Consider the following 26,081-nt stretch of genomic DNA (forward strand, 5'->3'; position numbering starts at 1 on the left):
CATATAAACCGTATGAGGGAAAAGTAAATTCTGTGGAATGCTACAGTAGCCTTGAGTCTTCTTCCTGCGTGAATTGGTAAAGAATGGAAAAGGTATTCTTTGAAAGTCATTCCAATGAACCTGAACCAGCATAACCTATTCATGGAAATCTAAAGTGAGCCACTGAACTTTTTATTCAGAAATTGAGCACATGCTACACTGTTTGTTTAGCAGGTGTTTAATTCTCAAGTTACTATGTGCCTTTAGGATCGTGCAAGGTGTTCAAGAAGAGCGGTGAAGAACAGGTTTTAAAATATATATTTACTTATGTTTCCATGCAGGCTTTTGGAGTAAAAATCAGAAACCTACCCCCAAGGCAACTTACATACAATGAAAACATAAAGCTACAAAATCTAATGCCAATAAAAATCATTTAAAATTGAAGTGTAAAACATTTCACAACCCTCAACACCATCATACAAAACTAGTTTGAACAATTTAAAAGAAAACAAACACTGCAGCAAAATAAACCATTAAAACTCAGAAATTCAATTCCACATCTCAGCTAATAAACCAATATCTAACGTGTTTCCCTAATAAAAAAGTAACAGAAACGAACTGCAGTCCTGCACATAATGTAATGTATGCATAAAGCCTCATTGATTTCAACACATGTGATTCCTTAAAAAAAGCAGTATGCTGCTTCAGTCGCTTTAAAAAAACCAACACCTGTTACCAGTAAAAACAGTTATGGTGCAGGTAGGGACTGGAGGAAATGTTAGATAAAGAAGGAAGAAGACACCTGCTCTGCCAGTTCTGTAGTTGTGGATGGTAATGCCAGCAATTGTGCTGCACAGGCACCCTTAAGTCTGATCCTATGCATCCCAGAGAAGGAGTGCTAAGCAAAGAATCAGACTGTGGGCTGCTTAGCATAGGTGGCAGCAAGCTCATGTTTATTCCATGTACAGTGGTACCTTGGTTTAAGAACAGCTTAGTTTATGAATAACTTGGATTAAGAACGCTGCAAACCCGGAAGTAAGTGTTTTGGTTTGTGAATTTTGCCTTGGAATAAGAACATGTTTCGCTTCCTGTTGAGTGTGTTCCATATATAAATTGAGTTCCCTGCTGCTATGGGAAAGCACGCCTTGGTTTAAGAAAGCTTTGGTTTAAGAACGGACTTCCGGAAAGGATTAAGTTTGCAAACCAAGGTACCACTGTATACATGTTGTTAGATGTCACAGGTAGCATCCACTCCTTGATGAATGTATCCACATGATACAGGTTTGCCATGGTATATTTTGCATGTTCAATATGCATGTGCAAATCATGTGTATAAACCTAAAAAAAATATTGTGTGAAATGGCCGCGTAGAAGGGAATCTTGTCCCATTTGCTAAATGTACATGCTCATGCAAACACACTTGGTTTGAGATTTAAAAGAGATGGTGCAATATCCAATGTTATATTAGCAGATTCAATGGGAATTCCCTTTGGGAAGCCAACTCCTGAGGGCCGAAGTCACTTCAAACCCCCCCCCCCGGCATCCGCAGTAAAATATTTGAGGATGTCCAGGTAGAGGGCAAAGTTGATGGGCCTTACCATTCAAATGGGATGTGCGGGCTGCATCTTGTGATTGATTATGTGGGTTGGGGCTTACCTGGGGCTAAGAGGAAGAAAAAAACCCATTGCACAAGCAGAAGTCTGTTGTGCATGTGGACTGACATCATTGGATGTCACCCAAGGAGATTTGATTTTCTGATACACTTGGTAGAGTGGCTAGGGAACACTATGATGTCACATTGTAGTTCATTGTTATGAAGATGTTTTAAGCAGGGCAAGCTGAGAGAACCAACACACAGAAGTCCACACCATTGTGAATGGCACAGGTCTCTTGCTTTAAAAGTAAAATAAAGGGGGGACATGACCACCTCATATAGCTACAGTGAACGAAAACCCCTTTCCCTCTTTGTATAAGAGAACATTCTTCCTCAAATAAGGATAATACTACCCCCCTGTTTTTACATGAATGCAATAGTTTTGCAAAAATAAGGGGACTTTACCCCAGCACTCGTAATACATGGATCAATCTATACTGGAGTGAGATCATTTAAATGGTGGAAGGGGTTTTACTCAGAAAGGAAATCTTCCCAAACTTGAGAAGCCAAATAGAACCTACTTTCTTCATTGAATTATGTATAATATACTGTTGAGCTATCACTCTGAAATGGAACCAAATCCAAAATCTGTGATTAAATCAGTCACAAGATCTTGGTCATTCTGTACATTCTGATAATATGAAGTACTGTATGTAAGGCATGATCACAGGCACATTATTGAAAGTGTGCTTAACAGTTTTATGCTATTATCAGCTGCATTGAGAAGGCTTTTTGCCCTGAAAAAGAGCCTAAAATGTTTCAAATAAATACAAATGATACATAGCTTTTAACAAAATATTTGTACATACTAGAATTTCCCTCTCCAGCTGCTAAAATAGGCCAAACAATTCTGAACAGTTTTATTAAATGGCACTGTATTTTATGGTACAACTCTGTGTGGATGCACAGATCTAACACAAATACCAATATTAAATGGTTAATTATTTCCTTGGTTCAATCTAGCTAGTTGCTGTAACTTTTGGTTTTAAATCATTCACATACTGCATAGGCCTTTGATCTTACAGAGTTAAATGTTTTATCAGCATATTCAGGACTTACTTAAAAAGAGTTGGTTGTTCTTTAGCTGTAAACTTTGGGATGGGTTAATGGAATGTATGAAATGGCAATTGTTTTTACTTTGCAAGGACATCAGTAACACTGAAACATTTATAGCTAATGTTAAATATCCTCTCCCTGCTCCTCTGCAATATGCAAACTTAAAACCTCACTGTAGTCAGTTAAAAAATTTCCTTGGTGATCAGGCCAAGATGTAAGCATGTGTCTGACAGTTCAATACTATGCATATTTACTTGGAAGTAATCGCAGTAGCACTATTAGCCATTATCAGCAGGACTATGGAAAGGAATCCCCCATCTTCCATCTGGCTAAGTTCCCTGGCACAGGATGTTTCCAATAAAATCCTTCCTCCCTTGTTAGAGAGGAAAAGCCAGGGTTAACCTGCCTGAGTTTTATCAACTGCATGATGCTGTCACTTCTCCAGAATCCAGTTTGGTGGCACAACTACAAAATCCATAGTTATGAGTCAATCATTATTAATGTGGAAGTGCTAGTCGCTAATAGACAAGCAGTGCAACCCTTAACACATCTACTTAGAAGTCCTATTGAATTCAATGGATCTTACTCCCAGGCAAGTGGGGATAGGACTGCAGCCTTAGGTAGGAATAAGGAACAAGGTCCCTGGTTTGGATTTCACCAGACCATAAGCAAACTTAGTTGCCTTATGGTTCATTGTGTTATGCATGTAGACTAAAAAGGTGAGGTATAGCATCTGATTTCCTGTATACAAATAATACTATCTCACCTTCAGCCTACTATCTGTGATACGGTGTTAAAGTAACTGAACCAATTTGCACTGTTGTGGTGAGGATTACCACAAGATATAGGTGAAACTGTTTGAACACTCAAAAGCAACAAAGGTGGGGGGGGAACGCAATTTTGGGAAATGGCAACAGCTGGTTGTCTTAACCTTGCTTGTCCTCCGGGCAGTCATGCTTGGCTTTCCCTACCTGCCCACCTGTCATCACTGAACCTGCCTAATGGTTGCCCAATCATTCTTCAAAGTCTGGAATGTTTTAGGGAAAGTCTTTCATCCCTGAATTCAACACATTGCAGTGCTTAATTCATATCAATCCTCATTACCTTCAGAAATGGAAATCTAATTTTAGAATACATTTCTTTTGGGTGACTTTCCACCAGCCCTGCCTCTTTCCTTGGAAGATATTGATTGACCTACATTATAGGGGAGGCTGCAAACCTTTTCCTCTGCTACCTTTTAAAGACACATGGAATGGTTGGCCTAGAAGTCACAGTCAGAAGCATTACACACTTTGAAATAACCTAAACAAGGACTTAATGGACATTGGGTAATGGGAATCATGCAAGTCTCCTGAACCTTTTATACCATCATAGGATAAAGCTTTTTAGCCAGGTTAAAAAATGTATTATTTCCATCAGTTTTAAATTCCATATGAACCAGTATTCAACAAATCTGTTTTTCAGTTGCATTCAGTGGTGGCTGAGGCCCATTGTGGTGGGGCAGAAAGTAGGGAAGCCAGGGGTAGGTGGAGCAGATACCGTAACAGATGAAACTGACTCCTCATAGTTTTGCCCCCATCCTCCTCCTCGTTGGGTTCTCAATGGGTGAAACAGAGATGAAGGAGGAGGAAGCTGCCAGCCAGGGCCACAACGGGGATGGTTCTAAGTAAGGCAGCAGGCAGGTGGCTACTGACCCAGCTTGGTGGGGCAGTGCCCCATTTGCCCTATTGGATCAACCTCCACTGACTGCATTAATGTGGTTATGGAACCTCTAACTATGCATCTAAGCACACATGACTAAGTCCTACTAAGTCATACTCCAAGTAGACCCATTGAAATAAATGGCATGCCTAACAAGTCAATTGGTTTCCATGGGTCTAGCTGGAGACAACCCACCAATATGCTATTTACAATTGGTAAATTAATACTTTGGCTTTATACGAGAGGCAAACATTTCTCAATGCACCAAATACCAAATCATCATCCTTTTATTTGTATGCCGCCTTTCCACGGTTAAAGCAATGCTCAAGGCTGCTTACAATATGAAAAGATTTACATAATTACAAACATAGCAAAGTAGTCATAAAAATAAAGAAAACACATCAAAAACTACATAACCAAACTGAACAAATTCCACTTAAAAATAAAGCTACAAAAAATAATAATAATCAGTAACAGTAGCAAAAACTCCCAACAAAAACTTCCCCCCAAATACCCCCGTCCAAATCAAAGTCTGATGGCTCCACTTGGTCTGCTGGCAACCATTTTTGCAATCCTTTTCATTTTAAGCATGTGCACAATTAGGATGTTGGTAGTAACCTCTGCTTAGCCTCAAGCCTTCCACTGTGACCCACACTGTGTATGAAATAAAATTAATTCTTTAAGCCTCAGGCTGTTTGCAGGCATATGGGGTTTGGGGAAATACTTTAGGTCTAAAGCCTACATAGACAAAGAGTGTATGAAGCTATTCCACATCATGGCAGCTGTCACTACCTGGTTCAGTTGATCTCCACCCCATCCAAAACATTACTATTGTCCCAAATCCCTGGCCTACCTGGCAGCAAGTCAGTATGCCAAGTCCAAAGTCCGAGGTTCAATCTACACAAGCCCAAGTCCAAAGACACAGTCCAGGGTCAAAACAAGTAGCCAAGTCTGGAGTCCAGCAGTCAGGATACAGCTCAGAGTCAAACCCAAAGCACAGTCCAGGAGCATACAAGCCAAGGTCCACCAACATGGGCAGCTGAGAAGACACAGCTCCTCAGCTCTGCTTCCCTTTTGTACTTTGCTGATTGCAGCAGCTGAGCTTGATGAGGCAGGTGACTCTCACCTGTTCCAGTCCTGCTCTAGCTGAGGAATCAAATATCTCCTTCCAGAGCTAGGGAGCTGGGCTGTGGGCCCTTGCCTACCTTAGCCTCCTAGAACACCCCTCCCACTGCTCCCTAACCGGAGAGCCCACCGTGTCCGTGGGGACAGCTGCTCCTCTGGCTCTGGTGATGGGCCCTGCTGTTTTGGTTTCTGTGCAATTACCCCCATCCCCTTGCCATCCTCTGTCACCCTGTACTTCCCCACCCCCTACTTGCCCCGGTGTGGCCCAGTCCCAGCTACACTGCTCACTGGGATCCTTTTCCTCTTCCACATCATCCTGCCAGTTCATGACAACTATAAATAATAGCAGAGAAGGAACAGGACGTCAGATGAACAATTGTCATTCCCCCCCCCCCTTTAATCACAGTGCTATGATGTAGGAATGCAGGAGTTGGTGAATTATGACACAACACAAATGCTAACACTTAAGACAAAAGCCACAGTACTGCAGCTGCAGCATATGAGAAGAGACCACAATGCTTCTTTTAAACAGTGGGGAAAGACAGAAAAAGAAACATTTCTGTGGCACCATTTACAACATGGTAAGGTAGGTCAGTGTTGTTATCTTCATGTTGCAGGTCAGAGGCCGAGAAAGGGGGAAGTTCACCTCAAGCCACCTACTGAGTTTCCAGCAGCAGTGACATTTGAACTGGAGCTTATTATTATTTTGGTCCAAAGCTTTGCCTCTTTGCAGCTCTTCCCTAAGAATGCAAAAATCTGCCAAAGCTGTGAAATATGATTTGAGAAGTGAAGAGGGAGAGAGGAATGTGTGTACCTCTAGCAAAACAGGCAAGCAGCACGGATGCCTTTATTGGATGAAAATGAAGATCAGTGAGGTCAAAGGGCCATTTTATCACATTGCAGTTGTCTTTTTACAAAAATGGGGAAGGTGAGGAGCTGAGTTGCACAGGTGCTACATCCAGATGATTGCTTCAGATACACTCCTTTTTATTCTTCGAATTCTTGCCAGAGTTCATGATCCCACAATGCATTTCTTTCTCCACCTAACTACTTACTAAACCACCTTAAATTGTTCCAAATGAGACCGTGAACTCTGGAGAGGTGGATATTCCCGCCCCCTGCCAATCATAAGAAGTGTCTCAGTTGATACAGTTAATTCCACATGAGTTTGTCCCCTCAGAAAAGAGGGGAAGGAATTGCTATGTGGTACTGATATTTATTGTTCTTCAGCAATTTTAAAATCTTTTGGCAATAATCAAGCTCACAGGGGGAAGGGAAAGCTTGTAGTTAATTATTAAAACGCTGCCTTAGTTATTGCAGCATGTCAAAACCACTGGATTTTCAGAGTTGGGAAGCTTAATTCCTCTAAAACAGAATACATAGAGTGCTAGAAAAAAATCAGTATAATATTTAGTTTGTTTGCAAAATAGATGGGCTGCTAAACATCAGAATAGCCAATTGGTGTACAAAAAAGTAATCATATAAGGCAATAACAGCATTAGAAACATAATAAAACAAATTTCTGACATTTTTGCAATGCTGGATGTAGACAAATTAACAATAGTAGACTAGAAAAGCCTGAGTAAAGCATGGGGGGGGGGAGAGAAGAGATTTTCAGCATACATGAAAAGCCCAGAAATCATAGCAACCTGGAATCATAGCAACCTGGAATATTTTGAGCGGGAGGGGGCTTGAGAAAACTGTAATTCTAACTGAATATACCTTAACTCGGGGGTGGGGAATCTTTTTGACCCAGCTGACCAATCTTTATCTTCCCCTACAAGCACTGGCCAACTTTGACAAGTGGGAGGGGCAACCCTCCCATCAATCATCCGATGACTGAATTGGCCCACGTGGGTGAACTTCCCACACATTGGGGAGTTAATCCCTGTTTTCTGTGCAGAAAAGTTATACAAGAAGCCAATCCAGCTACTCCACACCTACTGTTACATAGGTCATCAGGTATGGAGCAGATGAGTGTGACTTGGGGAAAATTCCAGTGGGAGGCCTGCCAGGCCAAATTGGGTCCACAAGCCAGAGGTTCCCCCATCTCTGCCTTAGTAGAATACAACCCTCTGGGTTTTCATCTTTGTATACCCAGGAAAGCTTTGCGCCATTGAATCAACGCAGGTCATATTTCTTCACATCACTGCAAGGTGCCTGCAAGGTGCCTGCAGACCTGAGAGTGCCAGATGGATCAATGAAGCAACTGGAACTATAAGGGAAAGTTTGAAGGCATAAACTTTAATCATAATTTTAAATTTTTTAATAATGTTTTTTCACCCACTGTGTTAACACTTATGACTAGACAGGAACCGTAAAAAAAGAGAGGATAAAGACTTTTAATCCTTCATATTCTATCCGTCTGTTGTTTAAATGAGACAAGTCAATCCAATTGTTCAGGTGCCACTCTTGAAAACGAAAGGCTTTAGTAGTGATTCAAGGCTGAATCATTGGTGCATATTGCATCAAAATGGCCTTAGTTCAGCGCTTAGTAGGTAAGAGTATAATAAGAGGGTTTTTTTATCACAGCATTTCCCATTAGCACATCTTGCTCCAGCAGAGGTTTTCAGCGGTATAACAAATGTTTCAGTCTGAGGTTCAACACAGGGCACAGGAGAATAAGGGCAGGTAGATCTAGAAAGCTGATTCTCCTCCCAAACTGATGGACAGTCATAGCAGAGTGTCATTTTCAAGCAAAGAAGCTTCTGTTCTAGATCAGGCCAAGGAACCATCTGGTCCAGCATCCCATTTCCTCCAGTGGGCATCCTTCCCCCTACCCCTTAATGTACACAGAATCATAGGATATTTTTTTTCTGACGCTAGGTGTTTTCTCCCTATGTATTGTTTGTGGTTGATAGGAAATTTCTACAAGGTATTTAGTGTGGTTGTTTTATGAAGGGTGTCTTAACATAGTTGTGCACCCCTCTGGGCTCCACTAAGGGACAGAGGCATGATGATGATATGGTAAGGAACCTTTACTTAAGTGGAGTCTCTGGCATGCAGTGCTTGTCTTCTGTTTTGGTTGATAACATACAGGCTGAAGTATTTTAATCAACAGCATCTAGAGCTGCTTGTCAAAACTGTCTGGAAATTTCCAACTTTTACAGAATGCAGCCATCAGGTTGTTAACTGCCATGCATATATCACTCCAGCATTACAAGATCTTTTTGCGTCTTTCGTTATGGGCTCTGTTCAAGGTGCTGTTTTTGACCTTTGAAAGTTTAAATGGCCTGGGGACAGGCTGCCTTCTGCTGCATAAACCTACTTGTCAGCTGTGGTCATATTCAGATGCCCACTCTGGCTGCCCTTGCTATCAGGAGACACCTGCTGAATTTGAACTTATCAAGCCAGTTGATTGATTTGGTTTAGGTTTGAATTGAGGCAATGGTTTTCTGGCCCACTACAGGAGCTAACTAACTCCCCAGTGCTATGATAGTTTTGTTATTATTGTTGCTGTTGAGAACTGTCACTTTGCTTATCTTAGACTGCATACACACCATGTATTTGAGGCACACCCCACTCCCACAATCCTAAGAACTATAGTTTACCTCTCAAACATCTAGTTCTCAGCACCCGTAGCAAATTACAGTTGCCAGGATTATTTGGGGGAAGCCATATGGTGCGTATGTAGCTAAAATATTTACCTGGAATTGTCACAAGAGTGCTTATTGCTTTTGGTTGCCATTTGGCCCCATTGCTCACCATTTTCTCCCTGCATACCAGGGATGGGGAACCTGATGTTGTCAGCCTTAGTCAGCAGGGTCAAATGTTATGGATGATGAGAGCTGAGGTCCAGCAACATTTGGAGGGTGACAGATGCTCCTTCCATGCTCTATTCCTGTTATACACATACCTACCAGTTGACAATAACATTTGCATTTGATGAAGTGGTCCACAAAGGCTTGTGCCATAAGATACATGCTACTTTTTAAGGTGCCGAAAGCCTTAACAATTTTTTTAATCACTGTATCATTATTTCATTTGCTCCAAGGAGCTCAAAGTGGTATACATAGTTCTTCCCCTCTCCACTTTATCATTTCAACAACCCTGTGAGGTAGTCTAGGTAGAGATAATTCTCTCCTTAAATATGTTGACCAGGCACCCTCACCCTTATCCTTCTGGCACCTGGTAAAGTCCATTCTGCTTCTTTGGCTTTTAATAGTATTTAAGGCCCTTCTATCTGGTTTGTACCTGCAGTTTTTGTTTGCTTTCTACTTTTCCTCCTGCTGTTTTGATCACTGTAATAATTTAACAATGGATGCTCTACTTTTATAGCGTATTCTGTAATGTTCACTTGCCGTTGTTTTGGAAGCCACCTTCAGGGCTGTTTAAACTCACATTCTGTTACCTGCCTGTTCTGAAACATTGGTAGCTATGCCCAAAGTCCCCACCCCCACCCCTAACATTTGCAGCTGGAAATATTTTAAATTTTGAATGCAAAGGCTCAGAGCAACCTTATTTTCTCACCCATTTGCATCACATCTAACGATTAAATATTGACATGGCTGCCTTCGGAAGCATGTTTCACTCCCTGAGGCTAAATATCAAAGGCTATTCTTGTATCAGGCCAGCAATTAGTCTCAACTGTATAAAAAGGAGAAAAATAATATTGAGTAGATACTGCCAGAGGGAACTCTATTTCTAAGTCATTTATTATCGTTCTTTTTTGCACCTACTTCCTGTTATTATTACTGATAATTTCCAGCATTTTAATACTATAGAGAGTATGAGATTAGCAGAATGCCGCCTTTTCCAGCCCAGTAACACTAGCACTAGAGATAAGGTAAGCATAGCGACCAGGGGGCTGAAAGGCACTCTCCCAGTGCTGTACTCTGGACTCAGTCCTGAATGTAGGGTTGGAACCACTGCTAATACAGTGTCCCCAGTTCCCATTCCCTGGAGCCAGTCTAGGAGGATATCATGGGTGATGGTATCAAATGCTGACGAGAGATTAAGGAGGAGGAGGAAGGTTGCACTTCCTCTTGTCTTGCTGTCTGAAAAGGTCATCCACTGGGGCAACCAAGGTTGACTCAGTTCTGTGGCCAGGCCTGAACCCAGATTGGAATGGATCTAAATAATCTGTGTTGGAGGACATATAGCATCACCCTGAAGGAAAACAGGTTGGTATCTGAAGGAATAACAAATGATGCTTTTCCTTCATAGTAAGAAAGCCTCTTCTCTCATATTTCTTGCTGCTTTTCATTTGAAAAGTAAATTAAGAGTTAGAGAAAGCATTGTAAATTCCTTTCTTTGTGTTGATTTTGACCTTACAACTCTGTTTCAGCCCTGCAATCCATGATAACTGTTATGTACTGAGTTGAATAGGATCCAAACTGCAGCAGTCTGATTGGTCCTAGAACAATAGGATCCAAAAGGCAGCAGTCTGATTGGTCCTAGAACAATAGGATTCAGAATGCAGCAGTCTGATTGGTCCTAGAACAATGCAGCAGTATGATTGGTTGGCAGGAACTACCCAATCATGCTCCAGATAGAAGTGAATCCACAACCTGATTGGCTTACAGTAGAATTCCGGAATTAGCCAATCTTGTGCAGCCCATTGTGTAAATAATGTATATAAAGCTGATACTTTGAGGGGACTTTCATTCATTCCTCCTCACCACTATGAGCTGAATAAAGAGCATGAAATCACTTCGCGACTCTGAGTATATTTCAATAACTAAGAGACTTTTTCCAAAACATGCTGGACAGAGGGATTCAACTGCGTAATCCAGTGGTTTTCAACCAGTGTTTGAAAAGGGGTGAGGGGCTGCTGGCTCTGTGAGCAAGGGGTGACATAACTGGGCTCCTGAGCCCCACAGGGGTGCCGCAGAAAGAATGTAGTTGGTCAAGGGAGCCATGGACCCAAAAAGGTTGAAAACTTCTGGCCTAATCTACAAAAAGTACTGCTTAAATTAACCTTACAATCCGAGCTTGCATCTCCTGTTGTTTGGCAAAAAATGCAAAGCCGAGAGCCGAAATCCACGTTGAATATGTTCTCTTCCTTTTGTGGGATGCAAGAAAAGCTTGTCTCTATTCCCTTCCTAAATGAATCTCTCTGTGTGCCTAACAAGCCTTGCCAATTTTGCCCCCTGGAGGCAGAACCCCATCTGCTAAACCAGAGACTACTAATTCAAAGTGTTAGCTCTCATCTCACATGAAATTTTAATGAAGTTAAACTGGAATCTCTTCTCTGTCCCTGAACACCAACCGATCAACTTCCTTGATTGTGCTCTAAGAATATCAATATTCAGTGGTGCAAAGAAAGACTTTCCAAGAGCTGGGGCTATCAAGGTGTCTCCTAAAGTGTTGTTAGTTCATATGTTCTGAAACAATTAGCCTCTGATTTGTATTTGTGAGAGTCAAGCACACTCTGGCAGTGTGATTTTAGGCAGGTCTGCTCGTAAGTAAACCTGGGTTCAGTGGGCCTTACTGGTACATGTGCATAGAACTGCAGCCTGATTGGCTGAGAGCAAGAATCTGGACCCTGATGTGATACCCTCCAGATGTTGCTGGACTACAACTCCATCAGCCCTGACCACTACCTGTGCTGGCTGGGGTGATGGGAGTTGGTGTCCAACAACACCTGGAGGGACAGAGGTTTCCAATTTCTAGCTTGGAAGAAGAGTGAGATGAAAATGTGACTTAATATAGAAATTGTCTTTTTGAGCAGAGCCTATTCTCTGAGGAACAGCATTTGCTCTTGCATTCAGGTGAGCATATTGCATTCCTGCTGATTTCCCAAATGCTCCCCCTTTCATCTCTCTGAAAGAGATCTGAAGGCAAAATTGAACTGGAAACATGGAACAATATTCTTCTCCCTGTAAACGTACAGAAGATAACCAAATGACAGTGACAGAAGCCAGGAACGCAAATAATACATGTGATATATATCCCAAAGAGAAGCACTTTGAAATCCCAATTGGTTTCCACAGCAATGCTTATAGGCTCCTCCAGACAGCCAACTTATTGAGCGATTCATCCTGATTTGCTTTCACAATCCTTGTGCAGACGGTGGATTATGGAGCATTTGTTCCAATTCCCTGGTATGAGCTTGAATCACTCCCACAAAATACTATCTGGGGGTCACCTAACCCTCCCCTGAAATTTTTAGGACTTGATACTTTTCTTAGATGTGTAAGATTTATAATTGATTTATAAAGGAAACTTACAGTTTGGGAAGAGGGACGTGGGTGGTGCTGTGGTCTAAACCACTAAGCCTTGGGCTTAGAAGGTCGGTGGTTCGAATCCCTGCAATAGGGTGAGCTCCCGTTGCTTGGTCCCAGCTCCTGCCAACCTAGCAGTTCAAAAGCACCCCTCCCAAAAAAGGTGCAAGTAGATTAATAGGTACCTCTCCGGCAGGAAGGTAAACGGCATTTCTGTGCACTGGTGTCGTGTTCTCTTGTGCCAGAAGCGGCTTAGTTATGCTGGCCACATGACCCAGAAAAACTGTCTGAGGAGCGGACAAACGCCGGCTTCCGCAGCCAGTAAAGCGAGATGAGCGTCGCACCCCAGATTCGTTTGCGACTGGACTTAGCTGTTAGGGGTCCCTTTACCTTTAGTTTGGGAGCAGAAGGGAAAAGTGAAAGCTTCTCATAAGAAGCTAAATTGGTAGTAGCCAGCACAAAGGCCTCAGATGTTTACAACTCCTATAATCTCAGCTGGAGTTTATGGAAATCATAGTTCAAAACACCTGGAAAGTTGGATACCCCAGAGCAAAATGTGTGTGTGTGTGCGCGCACACACACACACGCCAGGTTGCAACTCAGAGCCTGGAACTGGACTGCTGAGGAATGACTGAGGAGGAAGTGGGAGAGAAGCAGCTGTCTTCCCATCTCCAGCGCTGCAGCAAGTGGGATTCCAAGTTGGCAGGTATAGTGGATGAAATGAAGCGACACAGGGCTAGCTGAGGCTGCTTTCTTACATCCCGTTGTCTTGAAGCTGTACTTCAAACGCTTGGGCTGCCTGCAATGCTACTCAGCACCAGCAACATCTGAAAATGTTGCTGGGGTGACTATAGCGAGGAATGCGCTGTTCTGTATTCAGGAAAGGTGAGCAGTTTTGCTCAGAGCTACTTGTAAAGAGTTACAGGCAGCGTAATGGTCTGACTATTAAAGCCCAGGAATTTGGCAGCATCGTGCAACAAGCTAGTAACATAAAAGATAACGGCAACTGTAATCTACAACTGCCTGCAGCTTCACGGTCTGCAGCTTATGATATATGGCTCTGCTCTATAGTTTGAAGGATGGTGTTTTGGCACTGCGGCCACACACAGCACTTGTTCGAGGATAGCAGATGCCGCTCGTGTGTTCACAAAGGAAGGCTTTTGCATAGCCACCCAGGGCTTCTTGGGAGGAAGGTGCAGGATATAAATGTCATAAATAAATAGCCATCATTGGGAAAGCTTCCACCATGAACAAAGACATGCACTAAAAAGAAACAGCTGCAGAGTTTTTCCCATTCAAAATAGGAGATGATTACTCAACCCATTACATTGGCAAAGTCTGCCCCTTGCCTTTTTTTTTTTCTTTTATCCACAAGCCCCACTGAAATAAATGGGAGGCTGGTCTTCATTTCAGCAAAGTATGCGCTGAATAACCCACCTGGGGCTTGCTCCCTGTGCTTCTTACCAGTATGTTGGCTTCTGCAGAGGAAATCCTTTATTAAGATGATGTTCAGAAGAGAAGAATGAGCGGAAGAATGATTGGCAGCAGGGGACTGGTATGGGGTGCTGGGTGGAGTCAGAGTGAGTGACAGGCGGAGTCAACTGATAGAGATCATTGGAGAGTGGAGAATGACGCAGAAGAGGAATTAGCAGAATGTTAGGGACAGCAGTGAGCTGAGACAGAGTGGTGCTAGAGCTGCTGAAGAGAAGAGACAAGCATGCCAGGTTATGACAGGATAATTCTTTGTTATTCTATATTAAAACTCCACTTGGTTAGATGGATTTCCATCCAAAATTATACACCAATTTTAAATTTATGAATGTATTCTGGTCTGGGGGATTCCAAGTTAGCAGATCTCACTCCACATACTGATTTTGAATTGCAGGCAATAAAGGGAAAATCTGAGTCCTCTATGTAAAGGAGTAGGTGGTGACAGCAGGTTGCTCTGGGAAATATTAGGGGAAGCCTGGCCTGGACCAACTGAGGGCCTTGTAGGAGACTCCTGGAATGCCACAGTGCTGTAGCTTCTGAACCATCCAAGCCATCCCTGGTTTTTAAAGACAGTGATACCCTGCAAAGCAGCCCCCATTCCCAAGCAACTTGAATAGGGCTCAAATAAGTGACTGATCCAATGCTGCCCTCTGCTGGTGAATTGGAGCTGAACAACAGAAATTTTTGCAATGGTTCGGGACTCAATAATATTTTGTATTCAACTGCATTACAGATTAAACACTGCAGACAGAACCTCTCCTCCCATCACCTTTCAGCCAGTTCTCACATTCCCCTGCTGGCCATCAAGTGCTCAGCTGTCAAGAGAGAGACGCCTCTGTAAATCAACCCAATGGCATTTTTCCTGACTGGATTTCAGAACTAACACACTAATCCAATTTATATCAGTAATTACTGAGAGAGAGAGAGAAATGAGAATATGAACGTTCACCTTACAGGCTACAGTTTTGCCTTACGCCTTGACATTTCAAGGGCTGCAATGCACTCTTTAACCAGCTGGGTTGCTTCCTTAGCTGTACCCTGGTGCACAGAAAATCCACCGCCCCCATGTCCGTAATTGTGCACCACCAGAAGCTTTCCACTGCCTTGAACCAGTATCTCTTTCTGGACTCTCACGGCTGACCTGGATGGCCTCAGGCCCACCCTCGCCTTTATATCCTGAGCTGCCTGGAGGGATGGCTCAAGAGCACAACATCGGCCAAATATGTCTTTGCTGGTACTGGGATCTGGAGACAGCTTCCAGTTGCCTTTTTGCCGTGTCCCACCTAACGTTATGTTGTGCATCCCTGGGTAGATGTAGGTTAATCCATCGCCATCCCGAATGAAATGTGTTACCCAAGGGGCCTTGACCTTGAGAAGCTGACCTCTGACGGGGTGTATCTCGAGGTCACCCACGAGCTTCCTGGAGCCAATGCCAGAGCAATTCACTATGATGTCATAGTCACTCCGCAGCTCCCATAGGTCTTCGATTTTTCTAGCATGCACCTGGCCCCCATTTCTTTTCAGCCTGCAAAGGAAAAAAAAAATCAAAATGTGAAATCATTCTCTATCAGTGTGAATGTTTTGCCTGACTGTTACGCAGGCCAAGGATATAAGATAATTTAGATGGTCTTTGACTAGTGTGAAATAGAAAGATGGAAAGAAAAAAAAACCAGAAAGGTTCCAGTATGCAATCCAGATAATCTCATCCTACTTTTTTAAACAAAGAAACTGTTGAGAAGAAAAATCAGTGAAGAGATTGAAAAACCTTATGGAACAGAAGTGTACACAAGTCAAATGGGATCCATTTGTATACGGAAATTTTTAATGTTTGAAGTTTTATTCTGTTTTAGTGTTCTGTTGGGAGCTGCCCAGAGTGACTGGGGAAACCCAGCCAGATGGGCGGGGTATAAATGTTAAAATCAATTAACAATTAAAATTAAAGCATGCATTTATAGACATAATGCTGAGTATATCCTATCTCCTTCAGCTATCAGTTCATAGCCACCAGTTCAGTCTAGAGATAAAGTATCCATTCAAATTGTAGAATATCTCATTTATGTAAAGATTCAGGTAGGCAGCCGTGTTGGTCTGATGCAGTCGAAATATATTAAAAAATATAAAAAATTGTCCAGTAGCACCTTAGAGACCAACTAAGTTTGTTCTTGGTATAAGCTTTCATGTGCATGCACACTTCTTCAGATACACACTTCTTCATTTATGTAAAGTTAGTGGAACAAAAATCAAAAAGTGTGGCTGCTGTGTGCGTGTTTTGGTAAGTCCCAATGACTCTACAATGTAAGCAGGAAAAATATGCAATTTGAAAAGAATAACAAAGGACTGAACAAGTGGGAAATGTACAACTAATCACAGGTTAGGTGGTCTCCTTCATTCTCCAGCAAAGAGCAGTTTTTCTCCAGCAAAGAGCAGTTTTTCCAGGGATCAGGAAAAATGCTGAGTCAAGATCCAAAGTATCATGCAATTAGTTTTGTGCACCCACAAGAACTTTAGACTTCTGTTTCTTGCACAGTTGCCCACCAATCCACATGTCAATTATGGAACTGAGGAGACTTTCAGAGCTGTTCGTGATTTGGTGCTTGAGATTGCTGTTCAGAAAAACAGAAGTTTTTTTTTTTTTACCCACTGTGCAAACTTCTGCTATTTAAAGCAGAAGCTTGCCTGTACAATCCTACTGATGATTCTCACTCCTCTGTGTTTTAATTCCCACAAGTCTGTATTACATAAGAAGCTGAGCTGCACTGCCTGCCTGTTTGCTCTCTGTTTGCCCAATTTGAGGTGGAGGTGGTGTGTAAAGACCTATACAGATTGAGACTCAGGAATTTGAAGGAGCTCCTCTCTCACCGTCTGCCAGCCCAGGCCTTAAGATTTACCGTATTTTTCGCTCTATAACACGCACCAGACCATAACACGCACATAGTTTTTAGAGGAGGAAAACAAGAAAAAAAATATTCTAAACGAAATAGTGATATATGATTTTTGTGGTTCATGCTGTGGCCGCAGACATGTGATCTGACAGTGAGTTTGGAGTAGCCCAATGCAAAAATCCTGAGGATCCATGTGGATCCATGCTTTGTAACCACGGAGGAGGGAAGGAAGGGGAACCATGGATCCTCTGCTCACGACTGCAGCAGATCCCCCCGCCACCCGCAGGCATTCGCTCCATAACACGCACAGACATTTCCCCTTACTTTCTAGGAGGAAAAAAGTGAGTGTTATGGTGCAAAAAATACGGTATATAAAAGGCCCTGCCTGCAGCTCTATTGACAGTGGTGGTTCATGGTATGATGGCACAGAACAAGACCTTCTCTCTTGTGGCTCTGCAACTGTGGAACTCTCCCCCATGGAAGATAAAAGCTTCCCACCCCCCATCATCAGCTTCCCGCCATCCCATAAAGATGTGTACTTTTTTCTTCAGGTCTTTGGAGCTAATGAATTGATCTTCAGCAGATGGATTGGTTGTTTTTATTATCATTATTGGTTTTGTTTGACATTAAAGTATCAATATAACATTGTGCACCGCCTGTGAACCTGCCAGCTGAAGTGCGGGTTATAAACACTATAAATCATCATCATCATCAAAAATGCACTGAACAAAGTTAGAGAACAGAGCTTTGAGGGAGGCTGCATTTCCCAGGGGTGTTTTGTGCTCTTACAAAACATCTGTTCAGTTGCAAACACATGTGCTAGGCTGGTAATAAAAGGACACAGAAACCCACATAGATCAAAATTACAGGAAACTGCTCATTGTGCCCATCCTTGAAAAAGCAAAAGCAGATTTCCCATCTATCTCTACCAGAAAATAATGCATCCCAGTGTCAGGCTAAAGCAGGATACAAGAGCTGATGGACATTAAGTTGGCCCTTGGTTTAAATCTCACTTGTCTGTGCCGCACCAATGTATCCTCACAGGTGGGCACAATTCTTTTTTAAAAAATCATGACCCTCTTGTGCCTTCAACAAATCAGTTGTTCATGGGACGTGCCCCCTCTCAGTGGCAATCATTTTACTGGGAGGCAAAGATGTTTTTGTTTTCCCAGGGTTTTTTTTCATTTTAGTTTTTTTTTTAAGCTATTCCAATGTTTATGCAGCTGAAAATTATGCTGCCGTGGAACTGAATGCATCAGAAGGCGGTAGACTCTTAATTCCTTTGGTCTGAAGAAGAGGCTGCTCATCATTTATGCTGCAGCTGCATCTCCTGAATTGGAAGTGGCATTGAGGTCACTCCCAATTTAATGTTTCTGAAGTTTGTTGTGACAGTCGAAAAGTAGCCGACGTGCCCCAATCAAAACTCTTCTTGCCTACAGAAGTGGCTCGTGGGTTCCAGCCAAGTGCTTATGATTGATTCTCTTTTTGTATCTTTTGATGAACAGCACCATAAATAGTGCTCAGGGCACTTGAGGGTACACAATAAATTACACATCTAATAGACACTTCATTCTGACCCACTCAGTGGAAGAAATCTTAATCATTTGTTTCAGCTACTTGGACACCATCCTTCAAACGGGCCTATCAGCAAAACAGCATTTATTTGAGTGAGTTTTGTGCCAATGACTCGCTCTGAGGATCAGGCAGCTCCTTTGGGAAATTACAAGAGTGTAAGACAGAAATGAGGGGCAGCAGAGGCCTTTGCCCACAGGCCTGCCTGACAGATACTAAATGGATTCTGCAATTTAGTTGAGCGTTGGCACCACTTTCAGGACTGTTTAAAAAATGAAACATGACAAGGCATGAGTTCCCCGTGAGGTTGCTCATATGTCAGAACAGCACACTGGAAGAATAAGGAGCACTCAGCGTGTGATTGCTTTGAAGCAAGAACTGCCAGCCCATGTTGTAACATGGTGTAAGAATAGAAGTGCCATTGCATTACAACCAGGGAGCACTTTCTTAACATTTGGTCTTTGTTTCACTTTGCAACCACAATAAGAAAATGGCAGTGTGTTGAAAGCTGGGACAGGGAAGCTGTGGTCCTACAATCCCCATCATCCCTGACCAGACAAAGGACCATCACATTCTGCTTGTGAGCATGCAGAGGCATCTGTCTGATTGCTGGTGGAGGCAGGATGCTCGGATAGAAGGCTCTTGGTCTTATCCAATAAGACGGTTCTTTAATTTGTTATAGCAAGGTGTCCATTCAAACACTCATACCTTTTCTCCAGCCAAAGCAAATAGGGTGGGCAGTCACACTTCAGTGTAGTAAAGGCCTGACCACATTTGTGCTGCGGAAATTTCTTCATTTCCTGTTCAGTCATCGAGCGAAACCCCAGAACCACATCAGACCAGAATGGAGGCTTCTCTTCAGGAATGGTTTTAAAGATCTGCCAGCTCATAGACATGAAAGGGGGGAGGAATGTAAAACACACAGCCATTGTGTTCTGTTACATTTATTGGAAAATCATTATCTAAGATCAAAATTATTTCATATAATTGTGGTTGGGTTTTTTTTGGGGGGGGGTAGTTCCGTGCTCCTGCTACACCTGTTCCTAAGATGTATTTTCCCCCATAACCAAACTAGGGCCTTTGTAAAGCCCACAAGCTGGGCTTAGTGGCAACAGTTCTCTCCTGCTGTTGTTCTCCTGCTTTTAATACAAAGCTGTTAAACAGTCACCGTGATGAATAGCCATTGGGAGACCAGTCCCAAATAAATTTCTACCATTCATTCATGATACCAAAACATGTGCTTATGTGACAGTGGGGGGGGGGAATAAATACCACACTGGGAACAGCATGTCCCAAGGGTTCCATTTAGGATGTTATTGTCATAGAATTGCATGGGGGGAGTAATTGTTTTTGCTTGTTATTATGGTATGTATTTTCATGTTTTTATATTGCAAACCACCTTGTGATATTCGGATGAAGGGTGGTATAGAAATTTAAATAATAATCATCATCATAGAATCATAGAGTTGGAAGGGACCTCAAGAGTCATCTAGCTCAACCCCCTGCAATGCAGGAATCTCAAGTAAAGCATCCATGACAAATGGCCATCCAACCTCTGTTAAAAATCTCCAATGAAGGAGAGTCTACCGCCTCCCTAGGGAGTTTCTTAGTGCCGCTGTTGAACAGCTCTTGCTGTGAGAAAGTTCTTCCTGATGTTTGGTCAGAATTTCCTTTCTTGTAACTTGAAGCTATTGGTTCAGGTCCTACTTACCCTCCAGAGCAGGAGAAAACCAACTTGCTCCATGTGAAAACCGTTTTAGATATTTGAAGGTAGCTATCATATCTCCTCTCAGACTCCTCTTTTTCAGGGTAAACATACCCAGCTCCTTCAACTGTTCCTCATAGGGCTTGGTTTCCAGACCCTTGATTATGCCCTCCTCTGCACATGTTCCAGCTTGTAAATGTCCATCTTAAATTGTGGCGCCCAGAACCGGACACAGTATTCCGTAATACTAGTAATTCATGAGCGCATATTGGTTTTGTCTCTCTCCCTTTCTAAAACATGGCCATAGATTACAATTCCAATGCATGCATTTTTATGTGTTTATTGTATTTATAGCCCACCTTTCTTCCTCCAGTCAGTGTACATTGGGTTCCTACCCAGACAGTCACACAGGCACTGTCCAGACCTTCACTGCTTTATGTGCCTTGGACTCTGCTTGGCCAACAGGCTTGCCTATCCCTCTGCTTTTAGTAAGCATAGTACAGCCTTCTTTATTTACCCAGAGACCAAATGAATCCCAGCCTCTGAAGCTTCTGAGGAATTACAGATTACTGACAGGTAGTCAAAGGTCTCCTTAAACCACTGCTTCTGTTGATGAACCGGTGTGTCTGCACAGCAGAAAGAAAACACATTTTAAATGATGTTTTAAATTTATAGTTTCATATCTTTATTCTCCATACTCAGCGAAACATCTAGAATACAATAGAGCTTGACGGTAGTTTGATTTGTAATCTAGTCTTGCAAAGTGATTGCTGCTTCTTCCTGTAAAATACTGACTACCTTCATACGTAGCTGAATGGATATATTTTCCAGCTTCTATGATGTATGTAACATGGCCAAATAAACAATGCAAATATTTCTGCCTGGAAGCAAAGTGTACATACAGAGTCCAGAACAGGGAAGAGTCTTGCATGCAGCAATAGGGGTACTATGACAGGCGCTGTGTACAAGGCTCTTCGGATGGAGTTTTGGAAGGACCCTAGCCTGGCAATATTACAAAGAATGTTAGTAGCTTATTAACTGGGTGCAAGTTCAATGTGTAATATTTTAGATTTGCTACTTTTTTTCCATATAGAACTACTGGAGAGAGAGAGAGAGAGAGAGAGAGAGAGATGTACAGTTGATGCTAAACATATGTGGAGGTTATGTTCCAGGGATAATGCATAAAGCCAAAATCGTGAATAAAACACACTCTCCCTGCATCTCTGAACACACTCCCAAGGTGAGTGCAATGGTGGGAGCACATAAAGCTGGATTTGCACAAGTTAAATGTGTGTAAGCTATGAGTCAACTGTACATGCACCTCAGTTTGGCAACAGCAGCACTCATTTCACAGCAACCACTTCAGTGTTTTGTTGCTCGTGGTGCACTGATCCACTTGTCATGGAATCAGCCCTGAAAACGACAGTTACCCCTCTCTGAAGCCCGTTTTGGGAGCTGATAGTAAATACAGAAAATCATCTGGAGGATGCTGAAGACGCACCTCTTTACCTTCCCTTTTGACACTTGAGATGTATATGTTTAGGGCCCACCTTATTTTTATTGTTGTAAGTTGCTTAAAACCATTTTTAATATTATGTTTTAAATGTTGTAACCCACCCTGGGATCTTAGGGAGAAGGGCGGAAAACAAATAAAATACATAATGTAAAAATCTATGCCTATTTACATTTTGCACCTTAGGAAGGAAATTCCACTCACCTGGGTAAATATGAGGAATGAGCATCCCAGCAGCTACATCACTTGTTGTATTGGGGGTAAACCTGTCAGCAATGACAGTCACGCTGCAGTCTGAGACAGATTCCGAAATGCAAACAGCAGTAGAGAGGCCAATGAGCCCTGCACCAATGACTGCAATCTTTGCTTTGGCCATGTTCTGTTATGAGAAGTGGAAGGAGAAAGGAGGGGGGTGAAAATAAAATTCTAAAGACAAAATAAGGATTTCTTATATAATGATTTTTAAAATAAAATAATAATCTAAGAATACTTTAAAAAAAATCTGTCCGTTGTGGAACAAGATATGGAGGGCTCTTAATCCATAGATATCTTAAGAGGGATTAGCATAGGGGACCTCACCCATGCACTTGATTGAATAGGTTCTTCTGGAAATAAAGCTTAAGAGGTATCCGTTCAGCTTCATTGACAGCACCTGGCACTTTGGGGCAGTTTCTTGGATCCCAGCCACCTGGCAGGGTCCATTAGTCTGGATGCCTTTTCACTCAGCTACAGGCTTCCTTAGCAGTGGCTGACAGCCTTCTTAATTTCCTACTATGCCTCAGAGCAATGGTACACTAGGGTTCTTGCCGGACTTAAAAGGGTCGCTCACTGTTGTTGCTGCAAGATAAGCCCTGGCCAGAGGTGTAACAATGCAGACTGGGACCCACTGGAGAGGACTTTCCTGAAGGCCCTTTCAAAACTACAGCAGCTCTGCCTGTTTAAATAACAAAGTAAAGAGAAGATGGAGTATGCAAGCAAGCACAATTTCTTCTCTAAACTAAAACACAGCCAATTAGCCAGTCATTCCTTTGAGTGGAACAAAAGGTCAACATGAAACTGCACAATGTCCAACTACACATCTGCAAACAGTGTCTGCAAAATATACCATTTGTGAATAAGAGAAAGTCAACCCAAAGCATGGGGCAACATCAATATATTGTGTATTTGACAGTCCTGGCAGAATGCAGAGATTTTGTATTGATAGAATATTACGGTAATATTCATCAAATCTCCTGTTGCTTTGATAGCCACGGCATTCATGTTGGAACAGTTTATGGATCAACAAGTACTTTAAAAAAAATCTAGTAGGGCCTTCGTACCCTGCTTTAAAACATCTTAGGTTTTGAACTTCCTTTGAACTTTGCACATGACAAGTAGAATTTGGTTGATAATTCCCCAAAGTTAATTTCTGATAAAAGAGTACCAATGGAAAGAACAAGTATTTGGTTTTTTTTTCCCTTCTAGGAAACAGCAACAGCATGACTGAGATCAATATTTTCTCAAAATATTTTGGCATTTCAGTTCTCCCCAGCCTGACTGTTGAAAAATCAAATGAGGAAAACTTTAGTAGATCTGGTTCCTTTGTTTAAATCTTCCATAACATGTTTTAGCTGCTGGTTTATTTTAGATTAAATTCCTGTTTACCATTACCTTCTGATATTTTGTGTCTTTTTTCTTTTTTGGTGGGGAAGGCCACCATGCTCCTTAGAGCTATGTTGTGCTTTCTCTATAATACAGATATACTAAGGAAGAGGGAGATCATTAAACCTTCCCAGTGAGCATACATAATTTATCAGAGGCAAGGGCCCTGACACTTTTCCCTAATATGAACTGAGTTTAGACTATTCCATTTCTTTCATCTGCATGTTTTCTTCTCTCTCTCCCTCCTCTCCAGTCCAACAAAAAAAAAGAACAATTCAAATGAATGCATAACAGAGCCACTCTTATGATGAATGAATATGATCAAATGTTTACTGCTTGCAGTCATAGGCCAACACACAGAGGAGAGGTAAAAGAGGAAATGTCTGAAAGAGACATACAATGTGTACAATTAAACTACCAGTTCACAGTTCATCATACAAAGCATGATATAAATAGCCGTTAATAACAACTTCCAAAGGTTTCTAGCTGTTTAGTTTGGTGAACCAACTTTGCAATTTACCTACACATTATTTTTTAAAACCTGCACAGATTTTTGTGTTTGTTGTGTGTGTTGCAGTTGGAAACAATCAAGTCAAAGTGGAAATATTTCTGCCCTTCCACAGAATAGAGAAGGCACCTCCATCAACAAAACACATTTCAATATATGTATAGTACTGTAAAATGTTTGGGACTGAAAAACATGAACATTCGATGCCTTATAAAATTAGGAAATAAGATTTTTAAAAAAAGGTTTTTCACATTTGTACTGCACTCTTCATCTAATGAACTCAAGGCTGCATACATGGGATCAAGCCCATTTTACTGTCAGATCACGGTATACTAGGCTTGAGATTTGGTGGGTTTCATGGTTGTGTAAGGTCTGCCCAGCAAAATTCTGTCCACTAATGCTATGGAGTATATCACACAGTTTTATACTGGTCCAAAAATAACAAGAACCCTGCAGGATATTAAAGCCGAATATATTTATTATGACTTCAGCTTTTGTAGAGGTGTGCTGCAGTGGATTCCAGTCCATGAAAGTTTGTGCAGTTTTAAATCTGATAATCTTTCAAGGTGCCACGAGACTCTGCTGCTTATGCTGCAAAAGACTTAACGTTGCTACCCCTTCTTGAGGTTACAATGGTCCAGTGGACTGAGGAAACAAGGAAACAAGGGTTTTGCCCCATAGTACTAAGTCGTCTTCTGCAAAGGGATCAAATATTTATTTCACTCATTCTAATGCACATCAATCTCTGACTTTTGTCTTCTGGGTTTCTGGGGTTTTTCCTGTTGTTATTCTGTCTCTCACAGCTACAATAAACCTACCATTAAAATTATGGACTGGTCATTTCTTCGTTAGGGGGCAAACGGGCAAATTTAGCAGAGAATCAAATACTTCCCCCCCTCACTGTACTAGTCCCAGCCCCTGCTGTTTGTGCAGCACACTTTTAAACAGGGCTCAATTTCTGTTCAGAAACGTTGCAAAAAACACGATTTGACAAATGATCTCTGACCAGTCAAAAACGCGGCAGTATTTTCAGCCAACTGCTTAGAATGCGGATAAGAGCAGGAGCTATGAAGCGGGATAGTATTAAAAGTAAAAAGTAAAAATCCACAAAGCTCTCCGCCCTCCCCTTTCTCCAGGAACCGGCTTTATAATAATATGTAGGTTCACAGCGTACAATGGCTCTACATTTACGTGGATAGACGGACTAGGGGAGTTCACGGGTTTTCCCGCTCATTCTGACGAGCCGCGGACAACCGCGGGAGAGAGGCTAAAAAATACCTTTCCTTTCAAAAGAATCCGGACCCTTTCCGACAAAGTGGCGCTTCCCCACCAAAGGTTTCCAGGCCACGGACGCGACCATTAGAAGGGGACGGAGGGGAAACGCAGGCTCGGAGGGCGGGGCAATCTTCTGAAGACGGCTCTGCTCGTTCCCGATTGGTCAGCAGCGGCTGGTTTCGGCGACTCCACGGGCTCGAGGGTGGGCAGTTTCGTGCTCCCTCCCGCCGAGCCTCGCTCCTTGCAACGAGGCGTCTCCCGCTGGTGTTTTGGATTCGTCCGACTGGCTCCCGGTCGCGGAGTGTCCATGGTCCCTTCAAGGGAGACTGCTTCAGTTGTCTCGTTGCATGATTTTAATTGGTGCTACTGGGCAACATAGCTGTCAACTTTTCACTTTTTTAAGGGAAATTCCATTATTCCGAATAGGATTCCTCGCAAGAAAAGGGAAAAGTTGACAGCTATGCTGGGCAACGAACTCAAAATAGGAGTCGCCAGAGGCAGTTTATTCATGGCCGGATTATAATAGTTGCAATTGGAATAATTGCGCCAGGGCTTATGTCTGCAAGGGACCCAATGAATGTCAGTCTCCAGGTCTCCAGGTGGGGAGTAAACTACAGTTCCCGAGATTCGGGTGTGCAGCCATGTGTTTTAAATGTATGGTGTAGCTGTTACATACAGGTTTCTATTACCTCTCAGAGGGAAATCTGTTAAAGCTCCTCTCTTCAGACATGTCTATCAGAGCTTCTGCCAAAGGTTTATTTATACATAAGTGGGTGAACCCAAGTGGCCACCCCACTCCACATTTCCAGCAAA

At 42.4% G+C, this 26,081-nt stretch overlaps 1 protein-coding gene across 4 annotated transcripts; it reads right to left on the minus strand.

The window, feature by feature from the left end:
* Positions 1-14,044: 14,044 nt before the first annotated feature.
* DDO (D-aspartate oxidase) lies at positions 14,045-25,589 on the minus strand. 4 transcript variants are annotated; one of them, XM_053381669.1, is made up of 5 exons: positions 25,272-25,589; positions 22,049-22,223; positions 20,849-20,957; positions 19,335-19,511; positions 14,045-15,697 (listed from the first exon to the last, which is right to left on the minus strand). In XM_053381669.1, exons 2-5 carry the CDS (start codon positions 22,218-22,220, stop codon positions 15,130-15,132), a joined length of 1,026 nt encoding a protein of 341 aa, XP_053237644.1. In that variant the 5' UTR covers positions 22,221-22,223; positions 25,272-25,589; the 3' UTR covers positions 14,045-15,129. The 4 variants fall into 4 exon arrangements, with proteins under 4 accessions (XP_053237644.1, XP_053237646.1, XP_053237645.1 ...); XM_053381671.1 differs by lacking the exon at positions 25,272-25,589 and adding an exon at positions 25,185-25,209; XM_053381670.1 differs by lacking the exon at positions 25,272-25,589 and adding an exon at positions 22,424-23,048.
* Positions 25,590-26,081: the final 492 nt, after the last annotated feature.

This window comes from Podarcis raffonei, chromosome 3, assembly GCF_027172205.1.
Source record: "Podarcis raffonei isolate rPodRaf1 chromosome 3, rPodRaf1.pri, whole genome shotgun sequence".
Classification (NCBI taxonomy): Eukaryota; Metazoa; Chordata; class Lepidosauria; order Squamata; family Lacertidae; genus Podarcis; species Podarcis raffonei.